The sequence below is a fragment of the Nelumbo nucifera genome, chromosome 6 (assembly GCF_055504915.1).
Source record: "Nelumbo nucifera cultivar China Antique chromosome 6, China Antique-T2T, whole genome shotgun sequence".
NCBI lineage: Eukaryota > Viridiplantae > Streptophyta > Magnoliopsida > Proteales > Nelumbonaceae > Nelumbo > Nelumbo nucifera.
Genome location: NC_142654.1, coordinates 29,307,640 through 29,335,249, shown reverse-complemented (window position 1 = coordinate 29,335,249; position 27,610 = coordinate 29,307,640). Strand labels below are relative to the sequence as shown.

Sequence of the window (27,610 nt, the reverse complement as noted above, 5' to 3'; positions counted from 1 at the left end):
ATTAGAGTGGATCATAAGAGAACCATTTTGGGGATGTTGGTTAGAAATTTACTTGTGCTTCAGTTAATTTTAGTTACTAATTGTGCATGCTTAGCTCGGGTTGGGCTATTTTAAGAAGCAATGCATTCCTTGCTTGCCTCCATAATGCGTCTTTTTTTGTCAACCCATGTTAATGTAATTTAGCATTTTTTATAAAATTCATTTGTGCACTCTAATTTTGGTTCATTTATTTACTTTATTGCTTTGGCAAGAAGAAACATAGTGATGGAGGTATACATATTATTATTGTTGTGGGTTTTTTGTTCTTCAGTTGAATGGATACTAGACTTTTTTGTGTGTGTTTTTTTTATAAGGATAAGAAGATTCCTACTATTAAAAGGAAAAAGAATTCCAGAAACATTGCCCCCCTAATCCAACTAACAGCTCATGGCACCCACAGTGATTTAAAAGGCGTGCCTCAGGCGAGGCGCATTTTAGGGTATGTGCCTCGCCCAGGTCCTAGGCACACCCCTTTCAAATGGCGCACACCTGGTGCACCTAGGCGTGATCTGAGAACCCCCCATTTGCTAATGTTGTTCATTCATTCATTGCAATAAAATATCTTCTTAAAAGGCAATGAAAGTTATAAAATCATTATTTTTTATGTGAGAAATAAGAAGTTCATACCCTAACAAACTTGTTCGGGCTTGCCTCGAGGGGCGTGGTACAAAGGCAACTCATAGAATCAAGAATGCAATATGTTTTACATCACGTTAGCTACTTGAAGCAATGCGATTAAGGAAAAAAAGAGATTGTGGGTTTTACATGCTTGAAAATGCTTTATATGGTTGCTTTTCTTTTTAAATTTTCACTTGAATAAGCTTTACATGTTATGTTTATGTATTTTAATTTTAGATAATAGGTTTTTTAAAACATTTATTTTAAAACTTAAGTTTATATTTTTTTATTAACATTGCGTTTAATATTTTTTGCATTTTTTGGCACTTTTTTTTGCACTCTTTTTGCGCCTTGCGCCTCATGCGCAAATTGGCCCTTGCGCTATTTTTGCGCCTTGCATTTTTAAAACACTGGGCACCCAATATCTGAACAAAAAACATTACAGCATTTAATAATAAGATCACAACTCCCTAACCTTAACTTGTATTAAAGATTTCACCAAAAGCTATTGGAAACTATAAATTCAACTGGAAAAAGAAAATAGTACACTAAGAAACACTAACAAAACCATTAATTAACTTCATTTACCACCCATAAGGAACTGACTTAAAACCAGCAATAAAGACCCAGAGTGACTGACTGAAGAAAGATTACCCTTCTTCCCCTTCCTCTACCCTTACTTGATGCCTGTTTTCTTGTAAGACCAGTCTTTTAACTACTCCTCTCTTGTTGTTCAACTTAGGGGCTGCTTGTTAATAGCTGAAGTTGCTAACTGAAAGACTCGTTGCTTTTTATTTTAGTTGTTAAAATAATTAAATAATAAAATTTTCAATGACATAGTGGCCCACCCAACTTCAGTTTCAGCGATTAAGGTGCTTACATAGTGGCATTTATTTATTTATTTCTCTATGAACTCCAAGAAATTGCATCCTTTACTTTAAACCAACCATTCCATTTTCCATTTCCAATGTCCCACTGATATTTGCAAGAATTCCTCTTACTGAGCATCTCATCCATGAAGGAAAACACAGTTTTCACTGATGTCAACCATACTTTTTATTGCCTTGAGCTTGTTGCTTGGCTTGTCATGATGTATAATCCCAACTATATCCAGTTAACTCGCATTAGATGTTGAAGCGAAAGACAGGTCAGTGGAAAAAGACTCTCCTTCCTCCTCTACCTCCATATCACACCTCACATTTACTTCACAAAGTTTACTAGTGAAACAGTTCCCAATCCTTGTTCACTGCTGCGTGATCACTCAAATGATCAACTATGGTAACTACCCTTTCCCACTCTTCTTGAGCCTGAAATTGAGACAATGAATGATAAATAACAAGATGGAAAAAAGTTTGCCCCTTAAGCAGAAACCCCACCCAAATGTTTGTTGGTTGGATAACAATTGCCTTGATGCTTCAACTTTTTCACTGATGGAGCATCTTGAATACTGGCAGACAAGGCACAGCCTTCTGATCCATTGAAATCCTGTAGCGTGGAAGTAACTCTAGCTTTCTTGCCATGCCAATGAATACAAGGGTTTCACTCACTTCAGGATACCTTTGGGTCCACAAGGAAAAGACTGGCTAAGGGCAACCTCAATTTTCATATGGCTTTCTTGGGCAGGCCAGATCCTTACAAAGCCTTGACCAAACCAAACTAACCAGGAAAAATCTAATTTATACAAGTCTGAAACTCAGTATTCACTATTCAGTCTGTCAGATGGATCTCTTAAACGTTCAAACCATTAGAACTTTTTTTTTTTTTATCAATAATCACTGATTTCATTAACAAGGGAATAAAGTTAGAAGGAATAGGAGCTAAAAATTCTTAACTCCATAAGATATGGGAATACATCTGACTTAAAAACACAAAAACTTACAACTGAGCCCAGAACCCAGAAACCCTATTAACCCCTTGCCTAGCTAATCCATCAGCAAAGGAATTAGCATTTCTTTTTACCCAAGTACATTGGACTTCCATATCCTTGATCAGCCATTTGAACTTTCTCTTCTCATTGTTGTAGCTCCACATCTTAGAAGTGTCTTCTTTTAACCAGTCCACTACAATCGCAGAATCTCCCTCTATAATTAGTTTCTTCGCATTAATTTCTTTGGCCCTTTGCACCCCTTCCAAGGCTGCTAACACCTCAGCCCCCAAGGAGTCTCCCACTCCAATTGGGCCAGAGAACAAAGCTATTACATGATCTCTCTCATCTCTTAGTACCCTCTCAATACCCGAAGGCCCTGGATTCCCCATGTGTTGAGACACAAATAAAGGGAATATAAGTGTACAAGAAAAGGCCACGTCAGCCTTTAAAGAATATAACTAACAGCCAACCACTAGAACAAACTAAATGACAAACTAGACAAGGGGAGAGGCTGGTATAACAGAATTGTAACAGCAATGTAACAGCAGTGTATAAATAACATAATCGATTATTGAATTGGGAATACAACCTCTCTTCCTTTCTATCTCTCTCTCTCTCTCTCATTCTGGAGGTAGGCTCCCTTGAAAGAGTCCCTGAGTTAGGCAGTTCCTAACACCATGCTACTGCCATCAAAATTTAGTTTGATAAAACCAAGAGGTGGTGGGTTCCAATTGAGATTCAAAGTCTTCTTTCTTGAAACCGAGCTAGCAACTTCTTTCCAATTTCTTAACATATCATTTGTTGAAAAATCTGTGAACTCATTCATTGTCTTCAACCAATGTATTACTCTTATACAAATAAGTTCTACCATAGTTTCCAAGCCTCTCCCGTTTTCCGAAAAGATCCTTGCATTTCTTTCTTCCCATAATGTCCAACAAACAACAACTCTCATGCATCTCCACATAGCTCTTGATCTTTTTGTTGAGCATTCAATAGAAGAAGAGGAAAACAAGCTTTGTACACTAGTTGGAGATATCTACCTGCACCCAAACAAAGAAGCAAACCAATCCCAAGTTTTTTTTTGCCAAAACACAAGATATTAGTAAGTGGTAACCAGACTCACTAGCAACTTTGCATAAAACACGCTAGTGTGGAGATAAACAACTATTGGGTCTTTTTCTTTGAAGTAATCATCTGCGTTGATTCTTTCTAGGAAAGCTTCCCAACAGAAACTCCCAACCCTCGGAGGTATAGGTTTACACCACACTTCCTTCACACAGGGAATGACAAACCAATAGGAATTTCTGGTTGTATTAGGGCTTTAAAGAAGGAGGCACAAGTAAAGGATCCGGAAGGTCTTTGTAGGCTCTAGAAAAATCCCATCAAGAATGGACAAAAGAGTTGAAATATTATCCAGTTTTGTGTCCCCGAGTGCTCTTCTCAAACCCAAGTTCCATCCAAACCCAGAATTTGAATTTGAGGAAACAAGGAAAGTGCCAATTGGTTCATTTTTGAAGGTGGAGATTGCAAATAAAGTCGGAAATTGGTCTTCCAAAGGGGTCTCCCCAACCCAAACATGTTCTCAAAACTTTATTAGATTACCCGAGTGCAAGTCATACCTGATCAAGGAGAGAAAAGAGGCAAAATAGCTTGGATGGATTTCCAGGGTGATGCTCTTGTAGCCATAGCCAGAATCCCAGAGTCCCAACCATTCCCTACAAGCCCGTGAATACTACAAATTATCTTAGCCCACAATTTCTCCCTCTCCAATGAAAACCTCCACAACCATTTCCCTAGCAAAGCCAAATTCCTCTTCCTCAATTCCCAATACCTAGCCCTCCATCCTGCTTACTCCTATACACCATCTCCCATCTAACCCTATGATCCTTTTTTTTTCCTCCCCTGGCTCCCATAGGAAGTCCCTCATTAGTTTTTCCAATTTGCTAGCCACTCCTGTAGGTACCTTAAAAATTGAAAGGTAATAAATGGGCAGATTAGCTAAAGTAGACCTCATTAAGGTGATTCTTCCTCCAAGAGATAGGTAGTTTTTCTTCCAAGAAGCAAGGCCAGATCCTTGGGTAGGAAAAGACTGGATAAGGACAACCTCATGTTTCATTTGGCTTTCTTGGGCAGGCTAGATACTTACAAAGCCTTGACCACACTAAACTAACTAGGAAAAATCTAATTTATAAAAGTCTGAAACTCAGTATTCACTGTTCAGTCTGTCAGATGGATCTCTTAAACATTCAAACCATTGGAACTCTGCAATACTTCATCATGTCTACTGGATGGGTCCATCCCAATGTGTTTTTCTCCTTGTTGCATTGCCACCAAGTCATGCTAGACATTATGTTTTTTTACACCACCAATGTTATTACATGTCCACCTATTTAATGCACTATTATTCAACATTTGAATAAAAAATACATAATCTTTTCTCCTGCATCAAAGGATAACAAACCAGATAATACAGGAACTAAAATTGAAAAGGAATTATGGATTCAGTCTTTTAGAAATTTACAATTCTTTGTGAAAACCTAAATTATTTATAACTCAAATACTTTCTATTTATAGTAATACGTGCAATTACTATTAATAGTGATTTTTTGATAATAAAAAGAAAATTTTCATTAAAATAAAAAGATAATTACAATCTACTCTGGTGTTAAGGTAACAATGAGAAGGGACAAATCAAAAGAAACTTCCACAATTACAATTTTGTAACTCAAGAACATCCCAAAAATTAACTCCTAAATCTGATCGGGAGTTGTGCAAGTTCAGGGAGAATAAATACCCAATCTGCTAAACACTTGCCAATGATTGCCACAATTTTTTCAATCTTCCAATGCTCATCTTCAAACACTCTTCTGTTCCTCTCTTTCCAGATGGTGGAACAGATAGCAATCAGAATGCAGCTTCACACCTTTAATTTTTCAAGCACGTCCAGGTCCAGGAGCCTGATAAATTCTTCCACCTCCCTGTCCAGAAGAGGCCTTCTGAATTTAGGACTCCAAACCAACTGATCCTCTCTCATCTTATAGCATTGGCAGATTGTTATATCATTACCAGCCAACCTGTATAACCTCGGGCACAGCTCACTTAAATTACCCACTCCACACCAATCATCTTCCCCAAATTTTATCCTAACGCCATCCCCTACCAAAAACCTAGTTAAACTCTTGAATTCTTGATTAAACTTCATAATTCCTTCCCAAACACTCAGTCACTCACCCAAAATGAAGTGGACACCTCCCTTGATTTCCACCCAAATCTCACTAGTCACCACTCCATACTTTCCCACCATCACTCTTCTCCAAAGCGAATCCCTCTCCTCTAATCCAAATCTCCTCGGCTATTTACCAAGCAAAGCCTTGTTGAATGTTCTCAATTTTCTGATCCCCAAACCACCACCCTTCTTCAGCCTCCACACGCTATCCTGGTTGACTGGATGTAACTTCTTGGGGGGGGGGACCCTCCCAAAGAAAATCTCCTTGAATTTTCTCAACTCTCTTTGCCACTTCTACTGGAACTTTTAACAATGAAATATAGTAGGTTGGTAAGCTTGATAAACCACTCCTAACCAGTGCGATTCTTCCCCCTAAAGAGAGGTATTTAGCCTTCCACCTGTCTAGTTTTTTCTCCACTCATTTAATGATTGGCCTCCAACCAGCTACTGAAGTGGACTTGGCCCCAACCAGCATACCCAAATGGTAAAACGGAAGCTCCCCAATCTGGTATTCAAAAACAGCAGTATAATTTATGTGAAAATTGTGGTTTATGATTCTTGGTAATCTATCATTTCTTGACGTTAAGTTGCCGGTTCTTACTTCTCATGTTTATTATGTACTTTAGTGTGTTAAGGAAACTTCAGGTGTAACCTACTTGGAGCTTTATAACAATGTTGCAAGGCTTCACTCAACAAGATATGGAATGAATATTAATTGATTTAAAATTGTCTTTCTTGGTCTTGTGAGGTTTGTTATCTCAATCTCTCCCCCTTTTCCTTTCTTCTTTTTTGCTGTGATCACAAGCACCTTGTCTTTCTCCCTAATATAGACTATATATTTATTTCAAGTTGCATCTTGTTCTGCTAATGTTGCACTCACAACTAATTTTCTCCCCTACCTAAACACCTTCAAAACCTCACTTTTGCTCCTTCCCCATCCTAAACCCACCACATGTGTTATATATGACCATATCTTGAATGGCTTGGCAGAGACGAGTCACGAGTTTGGGCTGCCAGAGCTCAGCTCAGCTTGGTTCTTTTAGACCTTTAATCAACAAAGATGCCTACCAAATGACCAATACATGGGGCAATGCTCCTTGGATTCATAGACATCCCCTAAGGGAGGTTGAAATCCTAGAAAGGGAACTCAATGTCTCTTTCACATGGATCAGGTGAACTGCAAATGGGATGGCTGATTCATTAGCCAAACAGGGAGTTTATAGGCAGTAGCTTTTCTGGGATTTATTGGAACATTTTGTGGTGCAATGCCTGTTTTCCATTTTGCTGTAATTCTGTAACTGTTTCTCTTAATTGAATAAAATTCTTCTTTGCTGATAAAAAAGATTTCTTCTACCATGTGCAAAAATTTATAGGCATCAACCACCCCCACATCAAAAAATAGGAAAGAAAAGAAATGTGGTCTCTCTCCTAGGAACATGCAGTATTAACTGACCTGGTTTTCATTGTTCAACCAACATGTTCCTTCTATGCCGATAAGGTTCTTGCATCATAAGTATCTAAAAAAATCTTCTTCTCTTGATTAGCTTATTCACCCACATTTGTCCAAAATAGTGATGTTTAAGGAGTGAGGTTCATGTTTTCTATGCCAGTTTCCAACCTGACACAGCCCTCTTCAGTCCAGGCTTGCAGTAGGCAGTGTGAGAGAAAACTTGGCAATTGACTCCTGCAGATTTGATAATGTTGTTCAAATAGTGGATAGAAACCACATTGAGTTGCATGCTGTCTTGAAGCAATCATAGGCCTCCCTGTTTTCTCTCATCAGTGTATTCAAGTCTATACCAAAAGTAATGTTTAGGGGACTCAATCCCTATTCCTTTTTCTCCTTTTTGATCAGGAAATAGTTTATCAGAACATATGGGAAATAGCTGTTTTTTTTCTTTAGTTTGTCTGTTTCCTATGTTTTTGTTTGGTAACGTTTTATGTTACACCTGTCATATAAAATCTTTGAATGTTGTTATTGATAAAGGAAATCAATATTAAAACTATCTGAAGAAAACCATCTTATTTGTCACCTTAGAGCTGTACTGTCACAATAGACTGCATAAATTTTAGTGAGTATTGCTTGGTTTTTCCTATATTTACTGCCTCATTGAATAAGTAACATATTGTACTTGTGTTGTCTATAAATATATAACTGCACGTACATGCACAGATCCTTGTAACTGATGACTGCATTTTATTAAAATTTCTGAATTTCTCTGAATTAACTTTTTTTGTGTCTGTATCTATATTCTCAGCTGGTGGGAAGGAATTATTACAGAAAAGAGCAAGGAAGATGAAACGTCTTTGACTGTCCATTTTCCAGGTATGAAATCTAATGCTGTATTTTTACCATTGAAGTGGAGTTCTTGTAGCCATGGCATATGATTTTTTCGCAAGATAAAGGACAAATTTATTAAAATCAAGAGGATCTAGCATTACAAGCAGCCCTTGGAGAGAACAGGAAAATAAACAAACTGAAAATACAAATCACAACATAGTCCAGTACAACTGATGTATATTTTCCACCTCTTGACTAAGTAAACAGCCATAGTATTAGTTGGTCTTCCCACCCATTGTTATCTCAAATTCATATTTCTTGTTAACTACTTGAATTTCTTGATTTCATCCCATGGCATGTAAAATTTGTAGTTGTGAAAGTTCAATTTCTCTTCAATGTCTTGTTCAGCTCAAGGTGATACATTGGTTGTTAAAGCCTGGCATCTTCGACCATCTCTCTTTTGGAAGGATGGGCAATGGATTGAATGGTCCCGTTCAAGGGAAGATAACCCCTATGTTCACGAGGTCTGGTTGTTAATATTTTTTACACCACATGCTATCTGGCTGATTAATGTTTATTTTGGTATAAAATTTTGGGTGTCTATTGACTCATTTGCTACAATGCTTAGGGCGATTCTCCTCAGGAAAAGCGGCCAAAGTTGGGAAGACATGGAGCTGAAACAGATGTTGCAGTTGAGGTGAGTGGCATAGACAATACAGGGAAACCTGAGGAGGCAAGACCTCTGGCTTTATCTGCTAATGAAAAAATGTTTACTGTTGGGAAGAGTACCAAAGAAGGAAATAGTTCTGATGCTCCCAGAACAAAGAGGACTGGTTTGCAGAAGGAAGGTTCTAGGGTTGTTTTCGGTGTTCCTAAACCTGGAAAGAAAAGGAAATTCATGGAAGTAAGCAAACATTATATTGTAGATAAAGGTGGCCAGACAACTGAAGTAAATGATTCAATTAAATTTACAAAGTACTTGATACCTCAAGGATCAGGACCTCGTGGATGGAAAAATACTTGGAAAATTGATTCTGCAGGAAAACAAGCATCTAAATCCAAGCCCAAGCTGCTTAAGTCAGGGAGAACAGGTGGAAACAATTCTGAGAAAGATAGTTCTTCAATGTCTGTCATCTCTGTCTCAAAGGATGGCACTGTGCATGGTCATACCAAAGCTTCTGTTAGCCATGATGAACACATGTCAGAAAAGAAAAACCAGTTGGAACATTGTTCTCTTTCTGATAACAACAAAGCCGCCGAGGATTCAACCTTATTTTCTTCAGTTGCTCGTGCATCTGATGCTCCTTCCTCCAAGAAGAAGTCCTCTTCTATTGAAACCACCCTGAGGACTAAAGGAAAAGCTGCACCTTCTGGTCAGAAGTTGGCTAGAAGTGAAGAAAAGGATGCTGGTCAGTATGATAATACTGCAAAACAAGTTCCTGATGTCATTGAGCCTCGGAGATCAAATCGGAGGATTCAGCCAACATCAAGGGTACAATCTTATGCATCTTATTTGATACAATCTTATGTATATTCATTACCATTGTATTCTTTTGATCTTGCAAACCTTTTGAACTCATCTGTTTTTGTTTCTGCAAAATGTGCCTGGTAAGTTTGCATTAGCTGATGTATTTATAAAACAAGGGGTGGGGAGAAAATCTTTATTCTAGGCACTCTTGTAATTGAAGAAAAGCTGGGGGAGAGATAAGAAGTTTTATCTCACTCACTGACTCTTCTTTCTCTTGTAATTCTTATATATTGTACACTTTTTGATCCATTAATGAATTGAAATGATGTACTTATTGATAAAAAAAAGGTTTGCATTGACATGAAATTTGGTTTCTGTGGTATTTATCTAGGAGTTGACTTGTTCTGATATGAAATTGAAGCCTTGAATTTAAGTGCACATTTAGTGAATCATTTAGTACTTGCTTTGTAAATTCAGGCATCACTTTGGTGTATTTCTTTGGAGAGAAAATAGTGGATTTTTTGTGAACATACCAGTTTATTTTTTTAATCAATAACAATGAATTTTATTAATAATTGAGAAATTAAGGAGTTACGTCGAAGAGGAGCTAAAGAAACTTAAACTCCCTACTTCACCAATGTACACTCAAACCGTGAAACAATTACAAAACAGCCCAAAAGAGAGTTTCTGTTCACCCCTTGCTAGCTAAACCATCTGCCAATGAATTTGCACTTCTCTTTATCCATGTACAACGAACTTCAATGTCCTTAGTCAGCCACTTGAATTTCTTCTTTTCATTGCTGTCCTCTTTTAGCCAATTCACCACAATTTCAAAATCACCTTCTATGTTCAATTTTTTAATATGCATGTCCTTGACCCTTTGTATCCCTTCAAGATCTCCTAGAATCTCAGCCCTCAAGGAATCTCCCACCCCAATTGGACTGGATTACATAGCTAACGGATTCCCTTTTTCATCTCTTATCATTCCCCCTATTCTGGAGGGTCCTGGATTGCCCATGCTGCTGCCACCAAAATTCAGTTTGGTAAACCCGTGAGGTGGTGTCCAGCAAGAACATGAAGTCTTCTTAATTGAAGCTGAATCTTCAATCTCCTTCCAATTTCTTATCATCTTATGAACTGAAACATCTGTAAACAATTCCAAAGTTTTCAACCAATGTATCACCTTAATGTGAATAGTCTCCAAAATTACTTCCAAGCTTCTCTCCTTATCTGAGAGAATTCGTGAGTTTCTCTCCTCCCAAACAGTCCAACATACTGCAGGCCTTACACATCTCCCCATGATCTTGACACCACACTCTTTCCAGAAAGGCTTCCCAACTAAGACTGATAGGATTTTTTTTTAGGGTTAAATTGATGAATGGAAAGATGCATGAGAGGGTTTCAAATGATTTGATCATTTCTAGTGGTAAGTAAATGGAGAGGAGTTCAATATCAACATGAACATCCAAAAATAAGGAACTCTTATCTGTATTAGTTGTGTTGGGTACTTGCATTTCTAGGTTGATGAAATCTTCTGAAGAACTGAATAGGAAGACAGTCACTATATTGCGATTCTTTTTTTGGTATTCTTTGAATGGGTTTCTCAAGAGAGAATCTGGATCCTAAACCAGAAGGGATCACTACTCCAGATAATTGCTACAATTATTTATAGTGAAAAAATAGAGGGGTTGAATTCCTTTTTGGCTTAAGATTGTGGATTTCAGGTATCAATTAGGGAGTTAAGAAACAGTTTAAAGGGTTGCAGAGTGTCAATGAGCTGGACGTAGAATGTTAAAGTAAAACCAGAGGTTTAAATTAAATAAATTCTTTGGCATTTTGGGTATTCTTTGATAAGATTAAGATGCATTTGGTTTTTGGAGTGGATGAAGGGCACTGTTACATCTGTCATATAAAATCTTTGAACATTGTTATTGAGTGGATGAAGGGTACTGTTCCAGGAGTCTGACTCAATAAGACTAAAAAGAACTTGTGGGAAATGTCTATAAAAAAGTTGCAACTCTTAAATGGCTGTTAATTTTTGGGAAAAGTACGGAGACACACGATGCAGAGTTCTGAATTCCAGCCCTCCCTACAACTAGCCCTGTCCCCCCCCTATAAACCACATCCTGCCCGTGAATTTGGCATCAATTCACGGTCAGGATGCATTCCCCCCTGTACTTTGGGCCTAGTAAATTCTGAGCTGGGCTGATTTGTACTTCTCCCTTAATTTTTTTTCAATTCTAACATTATTTATCTATACAGTTATATTTTATCTTTGCTAATTAATAATGTTTTATAGGAATATCATTATTGTGTGCACTTACTACTTGTTCATGTGAAATTATAAAGGCAAGAGCGGAAAATGTCTCATATAAGTGTTCTTCAAGAATCCAAATAATTTGGTTGCCAGAATCCAATATATGTACCAACATGGATACTAGATCCATTTAAGAGAGCATCTGACATTGACAAAACAAAAAGAGATCCGAAAAGCTCACAGAAGAGTATAGGGAGATAATTAGAGGAAAACGAATAATTTGGAAATTGGAGGGCTGAGTTGCATTAAGGTGTTGGATATATGGAAGTTCTATGACTATGCTAATGGAAGGAGTGTTATCTAATTCATTGTTGGGGGGGGGGCTGATTTTGTAGTCTTAGGAATGTTGGATTATGTGGCGTTGTTGTGTTTTTTTGGTTGGAGTAAATAATATAATTCTTTAGAAACTAAGGTTGAAAATTTTTGGCCCTGTGAGGATACCCTGGAGTGGGCCCCTTCAAAATTTTCATTGTATGGGCTGGGCCCCTTCAAAATTTAAGAACTGTTCAACCCAGGCCCACCCAAGTTTCTCTCTCTACCTATTGAATTGTCTTCATATCAACCAAAACAATGGATGTGATTTTTGATATAGAGTTGGCTGTGGTTTGAAGTATCCTATGTGCATACTTAATATCTTATATACAGATTTATGACTTATAGGATGATGATTCCTTATTTGCCTTGAGACATTTCCTTTTTCTTGGCGTTATGCATGGATATGCCTTAGCCAGCAAGCTTTTGCATGTTTTGATGTGAATTGACACATTATTTTCATGCCTACAGCTATTGGAAGGGCTACAGAGCTCCTATATTATCTCCAAGATACCTTCTGCTCCACATGACAAGAATACCAAAACTCAACATAGAAGTGCTCCATCATCAAGGGGTAAACACATCATCTCTGTGTTGTTTCTGAAAATATACAGTAAATTCTCTTGTCTTTTGTAATTTTCATTTGCCGCAACATTCAAATCTAACCCTTTTCATTGCAACAGGAAATAACCACAGCTAAGAGGAGCTTCTGCCATGTGCCAAGAACTAAACCATTGAGTGCCAAATATCTTCTGTAGTTTGTGTAAATAGTAATTGTCAGATTTTAGGAGAGAGCCATGGAAAACCATTATTTTTTCTTGGGTTTCACATGTAATGTGCGATAAGAGGCTTATACCAAATTTAGTTTTTTTTTTGAACTAGTATGAGCACTGCTTTCTCTAGGTTTCTTCCCAAAGAAAATATTTTATAGGAAACCATGCACATTTAGTTCGGCATTTTTCAGGGACAAATTCAAGGTGATCAGGACAACATATGCTGCCCTCGTTGCCTGTTGACATGTATCCACAGGTATGACTCTCTATACAATTTTTGTAGTATTTTTGGGCTTATGAAAATTTAGATTGCACCAAAATTTTAATTCCAGTTGAGTATGTGTTGGAATTGAGATATTAATCACTGTACAGGTCATCTTTGTTAGTGGCTCCAGCATCATTTTATTCTTAGAAGATACTATAGTCAGGCTCTGCTCCTTTGGCACAAATTTATCCTTTTCAAGTCTGTTGAGAAGGCTTCATGGGGATTAACCGGTCATCTCAAACAATTGAAGTCGGGGTAAATTAGCACTGACCTTGGCTGTCTTCTAGATGGTGCTGGAGTCACTGATGGAAGGTGATGGTGCGCAATCCGGCTGGTCCTAGCTGACAACGACCTTGCCTCTGAACGGAGCTACAGGGAGCCTGAAACAGAGAAGATGAGGAAACTCCGGGGGGAACCCGGTATGAATGCTCCGAAGCTCAAGTTAGAATTTTTAGGCAAGATAAAACTAGATGGCGCAAAGTTCACGTACCTTGTTCTTGGGGGGTAGGGAGCCTTTTATAGCCACCTCGTGCACTCACTCCTAAGCTTCTGTCAGGTCAGGTATGATTGCCTCTGGGCTCCTACCAGTTCGGGTGTCATCCCCTCTGCTAGACAGAACCGCCACTGCTCCATTTTGTCGGAGCCGTCTCTGCGACTGGCGATGACGGTGGCAGGTGACCGTTGAAGTGCGGCTGTCAAGCATCAGATCCCAAGTTAGTCAGGTGCGCCGCCCTTGGATACGGACCTCCTCGGTGTCAGGTATGGTACGTTTGTTCAGTTCGGCGTCTTAGAGGCGAAGTGCTGGAGTGGCGAGTGAGGTGAAGTCTTGAGTTCGGATAGGGGAGTGTCCCGAACTGCCATGAGGCGGGCCAGTTCGGGTCATTGCCCTGTGTGGCTCGGGGCCTAAGGGAGAGTTCGGGCTCTTATTAGGGAGATCGGGCTCCTTGTAGGGAGTTCAGGCTCCTAGTAGGGAGTTTGGACTGCTGGTTTCCTCCCTTTGGTGCTTGCGCCTTGGGTGTGCTGTTGTGCCGAGCTGTTTGCCTTTGCCACGTGTTGAGTGATTACGAGGTCTGGCCAAATCTTCATCAATTGCCCCCCACTCCTCGTGCTAAGGGTCTTGCCTTGGTGCGGGGAGTTCGCAAGGTGGCAGGTGGATTTGTCCCGTACTTCGAATCTCGGTTGACTGATAGCGCGAGGTGCGTTGTCAGGGTTAGTTTCTTTGAGCGCCCAAAAGACGGAAAACGCGCTGACCTGCCTACAAATGCTGCCAAACGTGACGGTGCGCGCTTTATTTCAAAATCAAAAAGCGCCGCTGGGAGACGTGACAACAGGCGTCCTTTCAAATTTTGAAAACGTGCCGTTGTCGCTTTTAATGTGAGGAGACGTGCACTGTCGTTCTGTCAGTTTCAGAAAGACATGCGCCGGCGCTCTGTCAGTTTCAAAAAGACGTGCACCAATCATGTCTCGGTCTCAGGGGACATGCGATCAGCGCGACTGCAGGCCGTCGGATTGGCTTTGATCTGTGTTGTTGCTTCTCGGTCACTGTGGGTATAAATAGTGGGGGACTCCAGTCGCTTTGTCACTTCTGTGCTGCCTCTTGAGCTCGCGTCCAAGTTTTAACTCGCGCCCAGGCTTTCAGTTCGCGTTTCAAGGTTTTCGCTCGTTCAAGTTCCCGTAGTCTTGTTCAAGCTTTTTTCCGGGTGAGTACCTTTCTGGAATCCACCTTCTCTCCTCGATGTCTAGCTCGGAATGCTCAGACGGTTCTTCAAGTGGGTCAGATGCAGGTTCTACGAACCGAGTCGCATTCCCTGATAGTCATAGCGAGCCGGAGGTAGAGCTCGAGGAAGAGTTCGAACCCGTAGGTTGAGTCGCCTCGGGTAGTTTGGTGTACACCTCTCGTCGGGGTCGGACGTTAGACAAGTTCGCCCCCTCGACCATGACGCCTGAGGGGCTCCAATCCCTTATTACCTATTACAATTTGCCTGGGGAGTACGCTTATTTCATACCTTCGGGTAGCTTTCCTTGGGAACACAGTCCTGATGAGATCGTGATATTCCGTGAGCAGCCCGCTGCGGGGCTGCGATTGCCTTTCCATCCCCTCCTTGTCGAGGTTTTGAATCACTTCGGCGTTACGGTCGGCCAGCTTCACCCGAACTCCATTCGTAATTTGGTGGGGACAATCTCCCTATTTAGCGAACAGGGCTTTCCTTTAGACTTGGAGATCTTCTATTCCATCTTAATGCTTAAGAAGCAAGCGGGTCTCCTCCCCGGGCGTAGGCGGGCGTATTACTTGTCTCCTCGCCCGGGTTTTAAGCTTTTACATGATCTTCCTAACAATGTCCCGCGTGGAAGCGGGACTACTTTGGGGTGCGAAGTGTGCTGAGGTGACTGTTTCAGACCGGGTGGGGGGTGGCCGCCCCTGACTCCGGTGTTACGCTTGACAAAGAGACGGTGAAGGGCCTCCGGCAATGGGCGCGGCTTGGGCTAAAGTGCCAACAGTATCTGGCGGATCCCCTGACGGGAGGTTCTATTTTGCTCTGTCTGGCTTTTTTCTGATGTCGAACTCTTTTTTGCAGGTGTGATGGACTCAGGAGGGACTCGTGGTGGGCTTGTTTCAAGGCATGAAGAGGAGGAAGCGAGTCGCTAAGCGAACTCGTGCCGAGCTGCCCCGGGATGCGGAGCCCGAGGTACTAGACTACCCGTCAGGGGATCCGCCCAGGGAGCTCGAGATGGCTCCTCCAATGCAAGAAGCGGCAAGGGGCTTGTATGCTGAGACTACTTACATGGGGGCTCCCACCTACTCTGGTGCTCCTGCTTACTCTGGGTCTGCTCGTAAGCGAGCTGGGCCCTTGGGCTCGGGGGCCCCAGGGGAATTCATGAGTGTGCTGTCGCCGACCTAATCTCTTCAGAAGAGTAAGGAAGCCATTTAATTCGAGGAGGTCGCGGCGTGGACTGATCTCCCTCTGCACCAGGTGGCCTGCCGTGCTGTTACTCATGCCATGGTGGTAAGTCAGACTTTTTATCGAGCTCTTTTGCTTTTATCCTTCTTGCTGTCGTTCTTTTGATCACTCGTTCTTTTTGGTAGGTGAACTCTTCTATCCACGCCTTGGCGGCCCAGGTGGAAAGGAGCTCGAAGCAGGCGTGAGCTGCTGAAGAGGCTCTTCATGCTGCCGAGACGACTTCCCGAGCTGCTAATGCGGCTTCCCGAGCTGCTGAGGTAGCTGCTCGTGCTGCAGAGGCCAGGCAGACAAGGTCTCAGAGAGATGCCGAGGCCATAGGAGTCGTAGTGAAGCACATCGCCTCGCCGGGCTTTGATGACCTAATGGTGGATTCGTACCGAAAGGGTTTCAAGCTAAGCTGGTGGATGATCTGGAATACGTACCCCGAGCTCGATATTAGTGCCATATCCACTTCGCACATAACTCAAGAGATGGCCAATGCTGCTGATGGTGAGCCAGATTCCGAGGGCGAGGCAGGGCCTTCGGGTATCGTTGAAATGTCTTCTGATAATGAAGAAGTAACTCCGGGCCTGTAATTTTTTTTTTTGAAATGTACTACCTTACTTTGAAATGGAATGACTTTTCTTTTGGTTCAGTGTTGGTTGTTCTTTCTCCCGAACTGAACGTAGTTGCCGAACTGACCATACGTCTGATCTGTTTCCTGCTCGCGTTATCGCACTCGCGTGACCTGTTTTGGTGGTCTTTGAGATGCCAATGTCCCTATTAGTTCGTTGTCTCCGTTTTGCCTTTGGCCTTCTTTGCTTGCTTATGCCGAGGTTTCTTCGTTAGCTCGGCATCCTAGCCCTTAGGCTTTGGTGGCGATTTTATCCACTTCGCTTGGTGGTCTATAGGTAGTATCGCCTTAAGTTGACGATGTTCCATGCTCGGGGTACTTGCTTACCCTCTAAGGTTTCGAGCTCGTATGCCCTCCCGAGTGCTTTCTTTACTCTGTAGGGTCCTTCCCATTTTGGTCCGAGTTTGCCCACGCTGGGTTCGGGTACCATCATCTTACTGAGAACCAGGTCGCCGACGCGGAAGCTCTTCTTTACTCTGGCGTTGTAGTACCAAGCTACTTTTTGCTGCTAGACCGCTGTTCGGATGTGCGCGAGGTCTCTTACCTCATCCAGTAGGTCGAGGTTGGTGCGTAACTCGTCTCCGTTTGTCTGATCGTCATATGCTTCTAGTCGCAGTGTAAGTATTTCGATTTCTGCCGGGATTACCGCTTCGGTGCCGTAGGTGAGGTTAAAGGGGGTCTCTCCCGTGGCGGTTTTTTCCGTAGTTCGGTGAGCCCACAGAACACTTGGTAGCTCGTCCACCCACAACCCTTTAGCTCGGTCTAGTCGTGCTTTCAGTCCGCGGAGGATGGCTCTATTCATTACTTTTGTCTGACCATTTGCCTGCGGGTGTGCGACCGATGTGAAGTTCTGACAAATTCCCATATTTTAGCACCATTCTTGGAACTTGATATCCTCGAACTGTTTGCCGTTGTCGGAGATCAGTACCCAAGGTAGTCCGAAGTGACATACTATGTTCTTCTAAAAGAAGTTCTGTATGTTTCGGGCTGTGACTGTTGCCAGAGGTTCAACTTCTATCCACTTTGTGAAGTAATCTATTGCCACCACTAGGAACTTTCTCCCACCTGTTCCTGGCGGGAATGGCCCCAGGAGGTCGATGCCCCATTGTGCTAAGGGCCATGGACTGGTGAGGTACTTGAGGTCGGCAGCAGGCTGATGGTGGATATTGGCATGCTTCTGACACTTGTCGCATTTTCTGACGAGCTCGACGGTTTTTGCCTTCATCGTTGGCCAGTAGTATCCTTGTCGAAGTACCTTCATGAGTGTCGCGGAGTACTAGCTCGGCTTCGGCAGGTCGCAAGCAACACAGGTAGGGGAGCGTGTAGGATCGTCGGTACAACCGTTCGTCTATTATGACGTATTTGGCTGCCTGGCACTGACCCTCTTGGCTGCATTGCGGTCCGTAGGGAGGGTTCTATCTAGCAAGAAGCTCGCGAGTGGGTTGATCCAGCTCGACTCTGCTTCAAGGACGAGAGCGACCTCTTCTGCCCCATCGAGAATGCTGGGCCGAGGTAAGTCCTCTGTACACGGTTCTCATGGCATTGTGACTCGTGCTGGCTAATCGGGACAGGGCGTGTGTTTTCTGACATCAGGATTTGCCTGATGAAGTGTGACTAGAAGTTGAGCAGAGCCTCTACTTTTGCCAAGTATGCAATCATAGTGAGCTCGCGTGCTTCGTATTCGCCCATAACCTGGTTGTCCACGAGCTGGGAATCACTGCAGATAACTACGTGCTTTGCTCCGACCTTGCGCGCTAGGTTCAACCCGACTATCAGTGCCTCGTACTCCGCCTCGTTGTTGGATGCCGCGAACTCAAAGCGTAATGCGTATTCTAATTTCGTTCCGTTCGGGCCGCATAATACTATTCCAGCCCCGCTGCCCTGCTGGTTCGAGGAGCCATCTACGTGAAGGATCCAGGGCTCCTCATCCCAGTTCGCGTTTGGCCTAACCAGGAGAGATGCTACACTGGCTGCTACTTCACGGGGTTTAGACTCTATTGGCTTGGGAGCTCCGGGCTCGCCTGAATTGGGGATCTCGGGCTCGACCGGCTCAGGGGCTTCGAGGCTAAACGTGCACTCGACGATAAAATCCGCCAAGGCTTGGGCCTTAATAGCAGTTCTTGGCTTGTACTGGAGGTCGTACTCGCTGAGTTCGATGACCCAGGATTTGGAATGCAGAATCTAAGTCTTGTATTAATTCCTGTGAAAACTGCGTCTTGACGACCATGTCGTCTACATAACATTCTATCTTCGTGCCAATCAAGGGCCGAAACAGCCTATTTACAAGTCTTTGGAAGGTTGCCCCGGCATTTTTTAATCCGAAGGGCATGACCTTGTAGCAGTACAGGCCGAACTCGGTTATGAAGTTGGTTTTTTCCTCATCGGACTGGTCCATCCTGATTTGGTTGTAGCCCGAGTAGGCGTCCAGGAAGCTTAGCAACTCATGTCCCGAGGTCGCGTCCACTAGGCGGTCAATTCTGGGGAGGGGGAAGCAATCTTTCGGGCAAGCTCGGTTCAGGTCGGTGTAGTCGACGCACATGCGCCACTTGCCGTTTGCCTTTTTCACCAGCACTGGGTTGGCTACCCAGCTCGGTTAATGGACTTCCTTTATGAAATCTGCTACGAGGAGCTTTTCGACCTCCTCGTCGACCGCCCTCCAGCACTCTGAGGCTAAGTTGCGTTTCTTCTGTTTAACGGGTCTGACAACAGGGTCAATATTAAGTTTGTGAGTTATCAGGCTGGGGTTAATACTGAGCATGTCGGTCGCAGACTAGGCAAAAATATCTAAATTTTGAAGTAAAAAACTCACCAGTTCGGTTCGTAGTGGTTCCTCGACGGAAGCATCGATCTGTAGTGTGCGAGCTGGGTCTGTAGCTGAAGTCGGGACTGCGACCGTTTCTTGTGGGCGAAGCTCATTCCTCGCCTTGCTCCGTAGGCCGCTCCAGTTCAAGGTCATCGGCCACCTTGGTTTTTCCCTTCAGGGCGGCAACATAACACTTGCGGAACTTGAGCTGGTCGCCCCGCACTACCCCCACACCGAAGTCTGTAGGGAACTTCATTGCCAAATAGTATGTGGAGACTACTGCTCGCAGGATATGCGTAATTGGCCGCCCTATTATGGCATTGTATGGGGAAGGGGTCGCGACCACCAGGAAATCATGGTTGAGTCTGACCGCATAAGGCCATGTGTCGACTTCCACAGGTACTGTTATTTTTCCGAGGGGCTTGACTTCCTCTCCGCTGAAACCCACAAGAGGAGTGTTCGCGGGCTTCAGCTTGCTCTTTTGTAACTGTAGTTGGTCAAATGCTGACTTGATGAGGATGTCCTCCGAGTTGCCCGAATCCACGAGTACGCGCCTGACCTCGAAGTCGCTGATCCTTAGTTTAATGACAAACGCGTCATCGTGGGGGTAGTGGACTCCTCGCGCATCGTCTTCCCTGAAGAAGATTGACTCTTCAGTCTTTGGTCTCTTTGGGGGGGTTCTGTTCCTCTTGGGCTGCTTCGCGAACTGACGTCCGGGCCGCTGCCGAAGTACACCCTGCTACCACCGAACCTCCCACAATTACATGGATGGTTCCCCGAACTGGCCTCTCTTCCGGAGGCTGTCGCTGCAACGGTTCGGCTGGTCTGCTGCTAGATTCGGGGGCATCCTTTCCGTGCTCCCCTTGCCGACATTCCTTATTGTTATTATTATTATCATTATCATGCTGTACAAAATTCCTTAAGTATTCGCGACGGATGAGTCCCTCTATCTCGTCCCGGAGATTATTACATTGTTCGATACTATGACCGTGGTCTCCATGGAAACTACAGTACAAATTTTTATTTCTCTCGTTCGGATTTCCCTTTAGGCGAGGTGGCCACTTTACGTATGGGGCGTCCTTGATCGTCATTAAGATCTCGGTCCGCCTCGTGTTTAACGGCGTGTAATCCGTTCGAACTGCTAAGGGAGATCGGAACGACTGGTTCGGTTTCGACTCCCGGGCCGGGTTTTTTCTGTCGATTGGGTTGGAGGGCTTGCCTTCCCTCTTTCTTTTCTCGTTCCCACTTTCGGTCCGTTGGTTGATTTCTTCCTCTGTTCTCATGAACTTATCCGCGAGCTTGAGGAATTCGGCCACAATTGCGGGCTGGTTAGCTACCATGTGCCATTTGAACTCTTTGTGCGTTACTCCTCCCTTGGCCGCCGCGAGCTGCACCGCGGGGTCTAACCGCGGTATCTGTAAGCACACTTCATTGAACCGCTTGATGTAGCCCCAGATGGATTCTTCTTCTCTCTAGACTACTCCGAAGATGCTTTCCTCTGTTCTGGGGCACCGCTTGCTGGTGACAAAGTGTGCGGTGAAGACCTGCACGAACTGGGCCCAGCATCTTATCGACCCGGGAGCCAGGTTCCTGTACCAAGTGCGGGCTACCCCCCTGAAGGTGGTGGTGAAGGCCACGCACATGCACGATTCACTGGCCCTGGCGAGGTGCATTTGGGACTGGAAAGCATCAACGTGGTCGTTGGGGTCGAAGGACCCATCATACTTGTCCAAAGGTGGGAGCTTGAAATCTCTAGGCATGGGGACCGCCAGGAGTTCTGATGCGAGGGGGGAAGGAACTGAGAGAATCGGGGCAGCTTTTACCTCGTCCGAGGTCGTCTCTTCGTTACCTCTAAGCTCGGGTAGGACACAGGTGGCAGTTCGGCGACTTCGCCGGTGCCTTCGTTGTTGAGTGGGCCTGGTACTGGCGCTGCTGGCCTCTATGTTGCCGAGCTCGATGGGCCCGGAATGCTGGTAGTCTGCTGCCAGGGCGCTGAATCGGTTCTTTGTGAGCGGGAACTCGGGCCTGGAGCGCCGAGGTGTTGACCTTGCAGGCGAGGTTTCTGACCCGCCTGCGAGCTGCGAGGCGGGGGTGATTTTTCTCTCTTCGGCCTGGGGACGAGGCCTGGCTGTTAGGGGGGTTCTGGGGCCGGGAGGCTTTACCCTGGTGGGGGCGTCCATCCTGTGGGGAGGCCTTAACCGGCTTTGGAGCAGGGTGCCGAGGTGGAAGTAGTGGTTGGTTCAGCGACAGTTGGGGGAACTGCTGTTGATGGTGATACTGGGAGATGTTGTGCAGTACTTGGTGCTGCTGGAGCTGGTGTTGCTGGAATTGTTGCATTTGGGCTTGCATTGCCCGCATGCATTGCATCAGGTCGTCCAACCGGTTTTGGCTGGTTGCCAGGGGAACGACAGTTGGTTCAGTAAAGGTTGTCTCGATAGGGAGAGGAAAGGGGATGCTCATGGCAGGAAGGTTTACGGGCACCACTGCTTGTGGCGCATTCAAGCTGGGGATCCCATCCACCGAAAGGGGGATGGTGAACTGTCCGACGCACACCACGGGGACTTGAAGTTGTTCCCCGGTGGTGTTTGTCTCCGTGCCACGTTCGGCGTTGCTGGAAGAAGCCATGAGTGTTGGGGTTTTTGGAGAAAAGAGGTTATGAGAGTTTAGAGGGAGGCTTTTAGAAGCGTTTCCCACAGACGACGTCAATTGATGGTGCGCAATCCGGCTGGTCCTAACTGTCAACGACCTTGCCTCTGAACGGAGCTATAGGGAGCCTGAAACAGAGAAGATGAGGAAGCTCCGGGGGGAACCCGGTATGAATGCTCCAAAGCTCAAGTTAGAATTCTTAGGCAAGATAAAACCAGATGGCGCAAAGTTCACGTACCTTGTTCTTGGGGGGTAGGGAGCCTTTTATAGCCACCTCGTGCACTCACTCCTAAGCTTCTGTCAAGTCGGGTATGATTGCCTCTGGGCTCCTGCCAGTTCGGGTGTCATCCCCTCTACTGGACAGAACCGCCACTGCTCCCTTTTGTCAGAGCCGTCTCTGCGACTGGCGATGACGGTGGCAGGTAACCGTTGAATTGTGGCTATCAAGCGTCAGATCCCAAGTTAGTCAGGTGCGCCGCCCTTGGATACGGACCTCCTCGGTGTCAGGTATTGTACGTTTGTTCAGTTCGGCGTCCTGGAGGCGAAGTGTTGGAGTGGCGAGCGAGGTGAAGTCTTGAGTTCGGATAGGGGAGTGTCCCGAACTGCTATGAGGCGGGCCAGTTCGGGTCATTGCCTTGTGTGGTTCGGGGCCTAAGGGAGAGTTCGGGCTCCTAGTAGGGAGTTCGGGCTCCTCGTAGGGAGTTCGGGCTCTTAGTAGGGAGATCGGGCTCTTAGTAGGGAGATCGAGCTCCTCGTAGGGAGTTCAGGCTCCTAGTAGGGAGTTCGGACTGCTGGTTTCCTCCCTTTGGTGCTTGCGCCCTGGGTGCGCTGTTGTGCCGATTTGTTTGCCTATGCCACGTGTTGAGTGATTACGAGGTCGGGCCAAAAACTCTGGCATCTCTTTTATGTTCTCCAATGGATTTATGTTACCAACTGTGGAGGGTTGTACTGTGATTTCAGAAACTGTCATTTGATTGATGCAGTTTAAAATGTTGTAGATAGGCAATTATATTAGATGATGATGATAATAATAATAATAGTCTATTTTATCTGTTAGTTGTATACATCATACCTTGTACAGGGGGCGATAAACCTGGGTGTTTTGTTTTCTCCATCATTTTTCCTCTCTGGGGGCTTATTCTTCTCCGAGACTACTTTAATGCTGAAATGCTTCCCCCATCTGGAATTTTATCATGGTGCTATCTGAAATTTAACCATTTTTGTTTTCCATGGGAAAACAATAACGTGTCAAAGGATTCTCATGTAATCATGTCATCAGACTTATTGGAAAGAGCCATTGTAATTAGAAATTATCAAGGTTATGTAATACTCAATTCGAATTAAGTTCATTGAATACCCAATTAGAATTTTTACCTTAAATTTTATCCATATTTGTATTTGTCAAGTCTCATGTGCACTTTTTGTGGTTGGGTTCAGGGCAGTGAATTCAGATTGGTTTTTAACTGTTTTTAGGGTCCCGAGTATTTCTGAAGGTGAGATGGTTTTGATGGTTGAGGGCCTCGCGGTCGCTTTGTCCATTTGTCTTCTGTTACAGTAAAGTTTTTAACTTTTTAGGGCCTTCTATAGGGTCCAAGCAGCCTGGGCTGTTTTGAAGCCTACTGTGCATGACACGTACCCCCATTTCGTTAGTCTTTTGAATTAAAAGAATGTTGATTTTAATTACTTTTTTACCATAACCCATGCTAACTTGTCATGCACACAGCTTCAAATTTCTCCTTGTTAGAACTTTGACGGTGGACCATTCTATCCCGTTGGATCCAAGTATCCAACAGTCTCATCAGAGCTTTTCTACTTGGATCAATTTTATTTATTTATTTGTTATCTATACTCTATATAACATGTTCAAGTTCGAGCGGGGGGCTTTACATCCCCTTGATCCAATACGGAACTCATTTATGGATTCATTTCGTAGTTCGTTCTTGGACGTCAAATGGTGATGATAATTTAAACTAAAATGCCAGAATGCCATCTCTTGTAGGGTAAGATTCCATTATCTTGAGAGTTGAGACAGAAAAGTCAGCCACGAGAGGGGGAAGATCCGCATAAGCCACTCTGAGAAAGTGAGAAGCCATCCAGGAAGATAATTGAGATCCCAGAGGACGCCGGGAACAGGAAGTGCCTTATAGGCTATCACAAGAACTACTCTATTTTGATGTCAAAAGAAAAAGATATGATGGAAGCATAGATTTACAAAGTCCTGAACCAAGGGCCTGATATCGTCGATGATAGCAGAGGGAGGGACATGAGGTGTCTTCATATGGCCAGACCCATACCAAACGCCAAAGCTTCTGCTAGAACTGAACTACAGGACACCGTCTAATGATGAAATTGAATAATCCCACCATTGTGATCCCTGATGATTGAATAATCCCACCACTGTCAAAGGATGCATCAGAGTTTAGATTTATAAAGTTCTCGGGCCCCTCCGGCCAGATTGTTATTTAACAAATAAAAAAGTGTTGTATCAATCACAAAAAAGCGACATGAAGTCATGTATGCGGTGGCATTGGTCCTTGGGATAATGGGATACAATTTTGATTTGTGGGTGAAATAAGTATTTGCAGGATTGATTTTTAAACTTGAAATCTGATTCTCCAATGAAACTAATGCTTGCTTTATATTTCGGCATGTCTGACACAAGTACGATACCAATACGGCAATACCCTCCATTAATTACAATTTGATATCCAATGTCGTACTCGCACGGATTCTATGTGCGCATGCCCAAGTGCTGGATGGTGTCTTGTATGACATTGCATACGCATATAAATGTCAACAAGAGCTCCAGTGCCTTGAAAACCATTTTTTTATAATACTTGATGTATATCTTAAACCTTTCTACGATGAAAGCTACACTCTAACAAATTAGATGGGGCTGTAATAAGAATTGAAATGTTTCAAATTTAAACGTGTTAGTGTGTTTGGTCTATCTTGTGATATGCTACTTTTAATTTTAATCTTCCGAACATGGCATACTTTCAACAAAATAGGTTTTCAAACTCGCCCCACAGATATATTTAACATCAAGGATTCAGGGTTTCTTGGTTAAGAATTAAGTGTGGGAGTTTTGGAGCAACCAGTCTACAATGTAATACGACGGGTGGCTTGATTGGTATGTTAGCTGGTTCGCTCTCTACAATGTATTTTCTTCATGGGTCTTATCATCTAGCGTTTGTTGGAACTGCAATCAGGGATTTATAGAAGAAAAGATCAACATTGGATCCAGACGATATGGAACAGATGCTCGGCTTGAGGACCAAAGATTTATGAGCACCGCACAAATTGTTTCAGCCAAGAGTCTAGATGGGATGGATGATGATCATGTAGAACAGATATTTGCCACTTGTAATTTCTAATCCGACAGTAACCAATTTTCGTCAATATCTCCATATGATGATAATTAGGTATTTAATATTTGTTCATTCTTCCCTCGTCAAACCCGTGCAGCTTTTGTTCATGGCCTAACTCGTTATATTGTTTCTGATTCATCCCCTCTTTAAGGCAATGGAATACTGTCCCACTGGCTGTTGTGTACGAGTGTATTATTTCTATCTTCAACATAATCTTTGTGTGGTTTTCGGCAGATGCAAGAGGACGGGAATTCATGGAAGTCACCTCGTCCTGGTCTCATTTCCTCTGGTTCTCCCATGAAACCTCTCTGGCATGATTTCACCTTCATGGCAAATGTATCCCAGTCCATCTTCTGCCTCATCATGAACAGCGAACGCAGCTTTTTTGCATTGGGTCTGATAGTCCTTTTGTGCCCCATGTACCTCCTATGATCCATGACATGGAACAAAAAAAATTAATAAAATGAACTAGGATGACCTAGCAACGAAGAGGAACGAACCACTAGAATCCCAAAATTGAAGACGAACATGCAGTACATATAAATTCAAATGGTTCCGTGATAATTATAAAAAAAAAATTATACCAAATGCAAGTGTCCATGCAAACTTAAAAGGCATCCACTCTTGCCAGTAAGAGAGGTCTCCATGGTGGTAAAATTGTGATAGTTCCATGACCATGAATGCCAAAATATTTTAGATGGGTCCTTGGGTGACCTCCTAGGTCTTGCTTCCTATACCTTATTGTCCCCAGTCACTTATGACAGTGCCCACTAGCTCTGGTGGGAGAATTGTTGCATGGTGCCAACTGGCTGGTTAGTAAGGTCTCCTGTTGGTTGTAGTGGAGACTTGGGATCAAATCCCGTCTGATGGGATTACAAAGTAAATGTTTAGTAGAATTAGTAATGGGTTATTAGAAGTTCTCGTTCTTCCTAATTTCCTGTTTATTCTTCAGTTGTTAGCAAGTTCTTTGCCTCATCCTTAATCACTAAAATCACCTCCATGAGGAACTCCTACATGTGCTGCACCATGAATCACTTTTTGCTATGCACCTTGTGTTTTGTTGGACTATTAATTGTAGACCTCCTTTCTTAGATAACAAACTTCACCCCGGCCTATCAAACTGATTGAACCCTCTACTACATGCAAACAGGTATAATACACTTGTTGTGATCTGTACCTATTATTTACCAGCTATTTAAAAAGAATATGAAAGGATACATAGAGAAATAGCAGAGGGCCTTCTTAATGAGGGTAATGTGGTTCCTTATTGACAAGTATCCATGCTTTCAGGTAGTGATGCCCCTCATAGTTTGAAGTAAAAACAATTTTTTGATAGTAAATATAAAAGAAAATTCAAAGCCCACACCCCAAACATTGAAGATTTCCCCATCCCTTTGAGTACAGACTTTAACTCCCCAAAACCTTATTGAACAAAGCAAAATTACACTGTCAAGGCCCAAACAAAACTCAAGACCTGGGGAATTCCCTTTAAGATTTCATAGCAGAAAATAGCCCCATTAACCTTCCCAGAGGGCTCTCCCCTTGCTAACTTTCCTCTCTCAGCACACACTTCTCCAACTCCTGGATTTTTTTCCTCAAATTCTTCTCCTTTGGTAAAACATAATCCCAACAACTTGCTTATTTGGATTTCAGTTTTCACTTTATTATCCAGGTCCATACTCCTTTCCTCACTCGATCAATCTCTATCCTCATTAGCCTCTTCACCTTCTTTCTCTTCCTCTTGTTCAACCTCAGTCCCCCAATCCTCCTCCATATTTGATAAAACATTTTCTTTTTTGGGTAACTGAATCATTTCCTCTTTCTTCCTTCACCTTTTTTCCAGATGAACTACATTTAAAGCTGATTCTTTCACTTTTCTTAGTTCTAGTTTTTCCTTTATCCCCCTCCTTTTATAGTACCCTTTTATATTTACTACAAGGATCAACCTCAATAAGCCCTTCCTTTAAGAGACAAAAAACTTTAGCAACATGAGCCAATTATTGGATTTTTTCAAGTTAACCAAAGAATCATTACTTTTTTTAAAAACTTCA

The 27,610-nt window shown here is 43.3% G+C and overlaps 2 protein-coding genes across 16 annotated transcripts in view; one reads left to right on the top strand and one right to left on the bottom strand.

Annotated features, from left to right (window-relative positions):
- LOC104598491 (protein SWOLLEN 1-like) overlaps nt 1-24,794 on the top strand; it is a 41,963-nt gene extending 17,169 nt beyond the window's left edge. For 12 of the 14 annotated variants that reach the window (XM_088889659.1, XM_088889664.1, XM_088889662.1 and 9 more), the window contains 6 exons: nt 8,009-8,076; nt 8,440-8,555; nt 8,660-9,523; nt 12,600-12,702; nt 12,812-13,157; nt 24,188-24,794. In XM_088889659.1, the coding sequence (XP_088745785.1) occupies nt 8,009-8,076; nt 8,440-8,555; nt 8,660-9,523; nt 12,600-12,702; nt 12,812-12,828 (1,168 nt within the window). In that variant the 3' untranslated portion in view covers nt 12,829-13,157; nt 24,188-24,794. Of the gene's footprint in view, nt 1-8,008; nt 8,077-8,439; nt 8,556-8,659; nt 9,524-12,599; nt 12,703-12,811; nt 13,158-13,273; nt 13,479-23,625; nt 23,682-24,187 lie in introns of all 14 variants that reach the window. The other 2 variants (XM_088889658.1, XM_088889657.1) reach the window with 2 other exon arrangements.
- Nucleotides 24,795-25,459: 665 nt separating this feature from the next.
- The window catches only part of LOC104598493 (O-fucosyltransferase 29-like), a 62,114-nt gene continuing 59,963 nt past the window's right edge, over nt 25,460-27,610 (bottom strand). For both annotated transcript variants that reach the window (XM_088889666.1, XM_088889665.1), the window contains exon 10: nt 25,460-25,985. In XM_088889666.1, the coding sequence (XP_088745792.1) occupies nt 25,706-25,985 (280 nt within the window). In that variant the 3' untranslated portion in view covers nt 25,460-25,705. The remainder of the gene's footprint in view (nt 25,986-27,610) is intronic.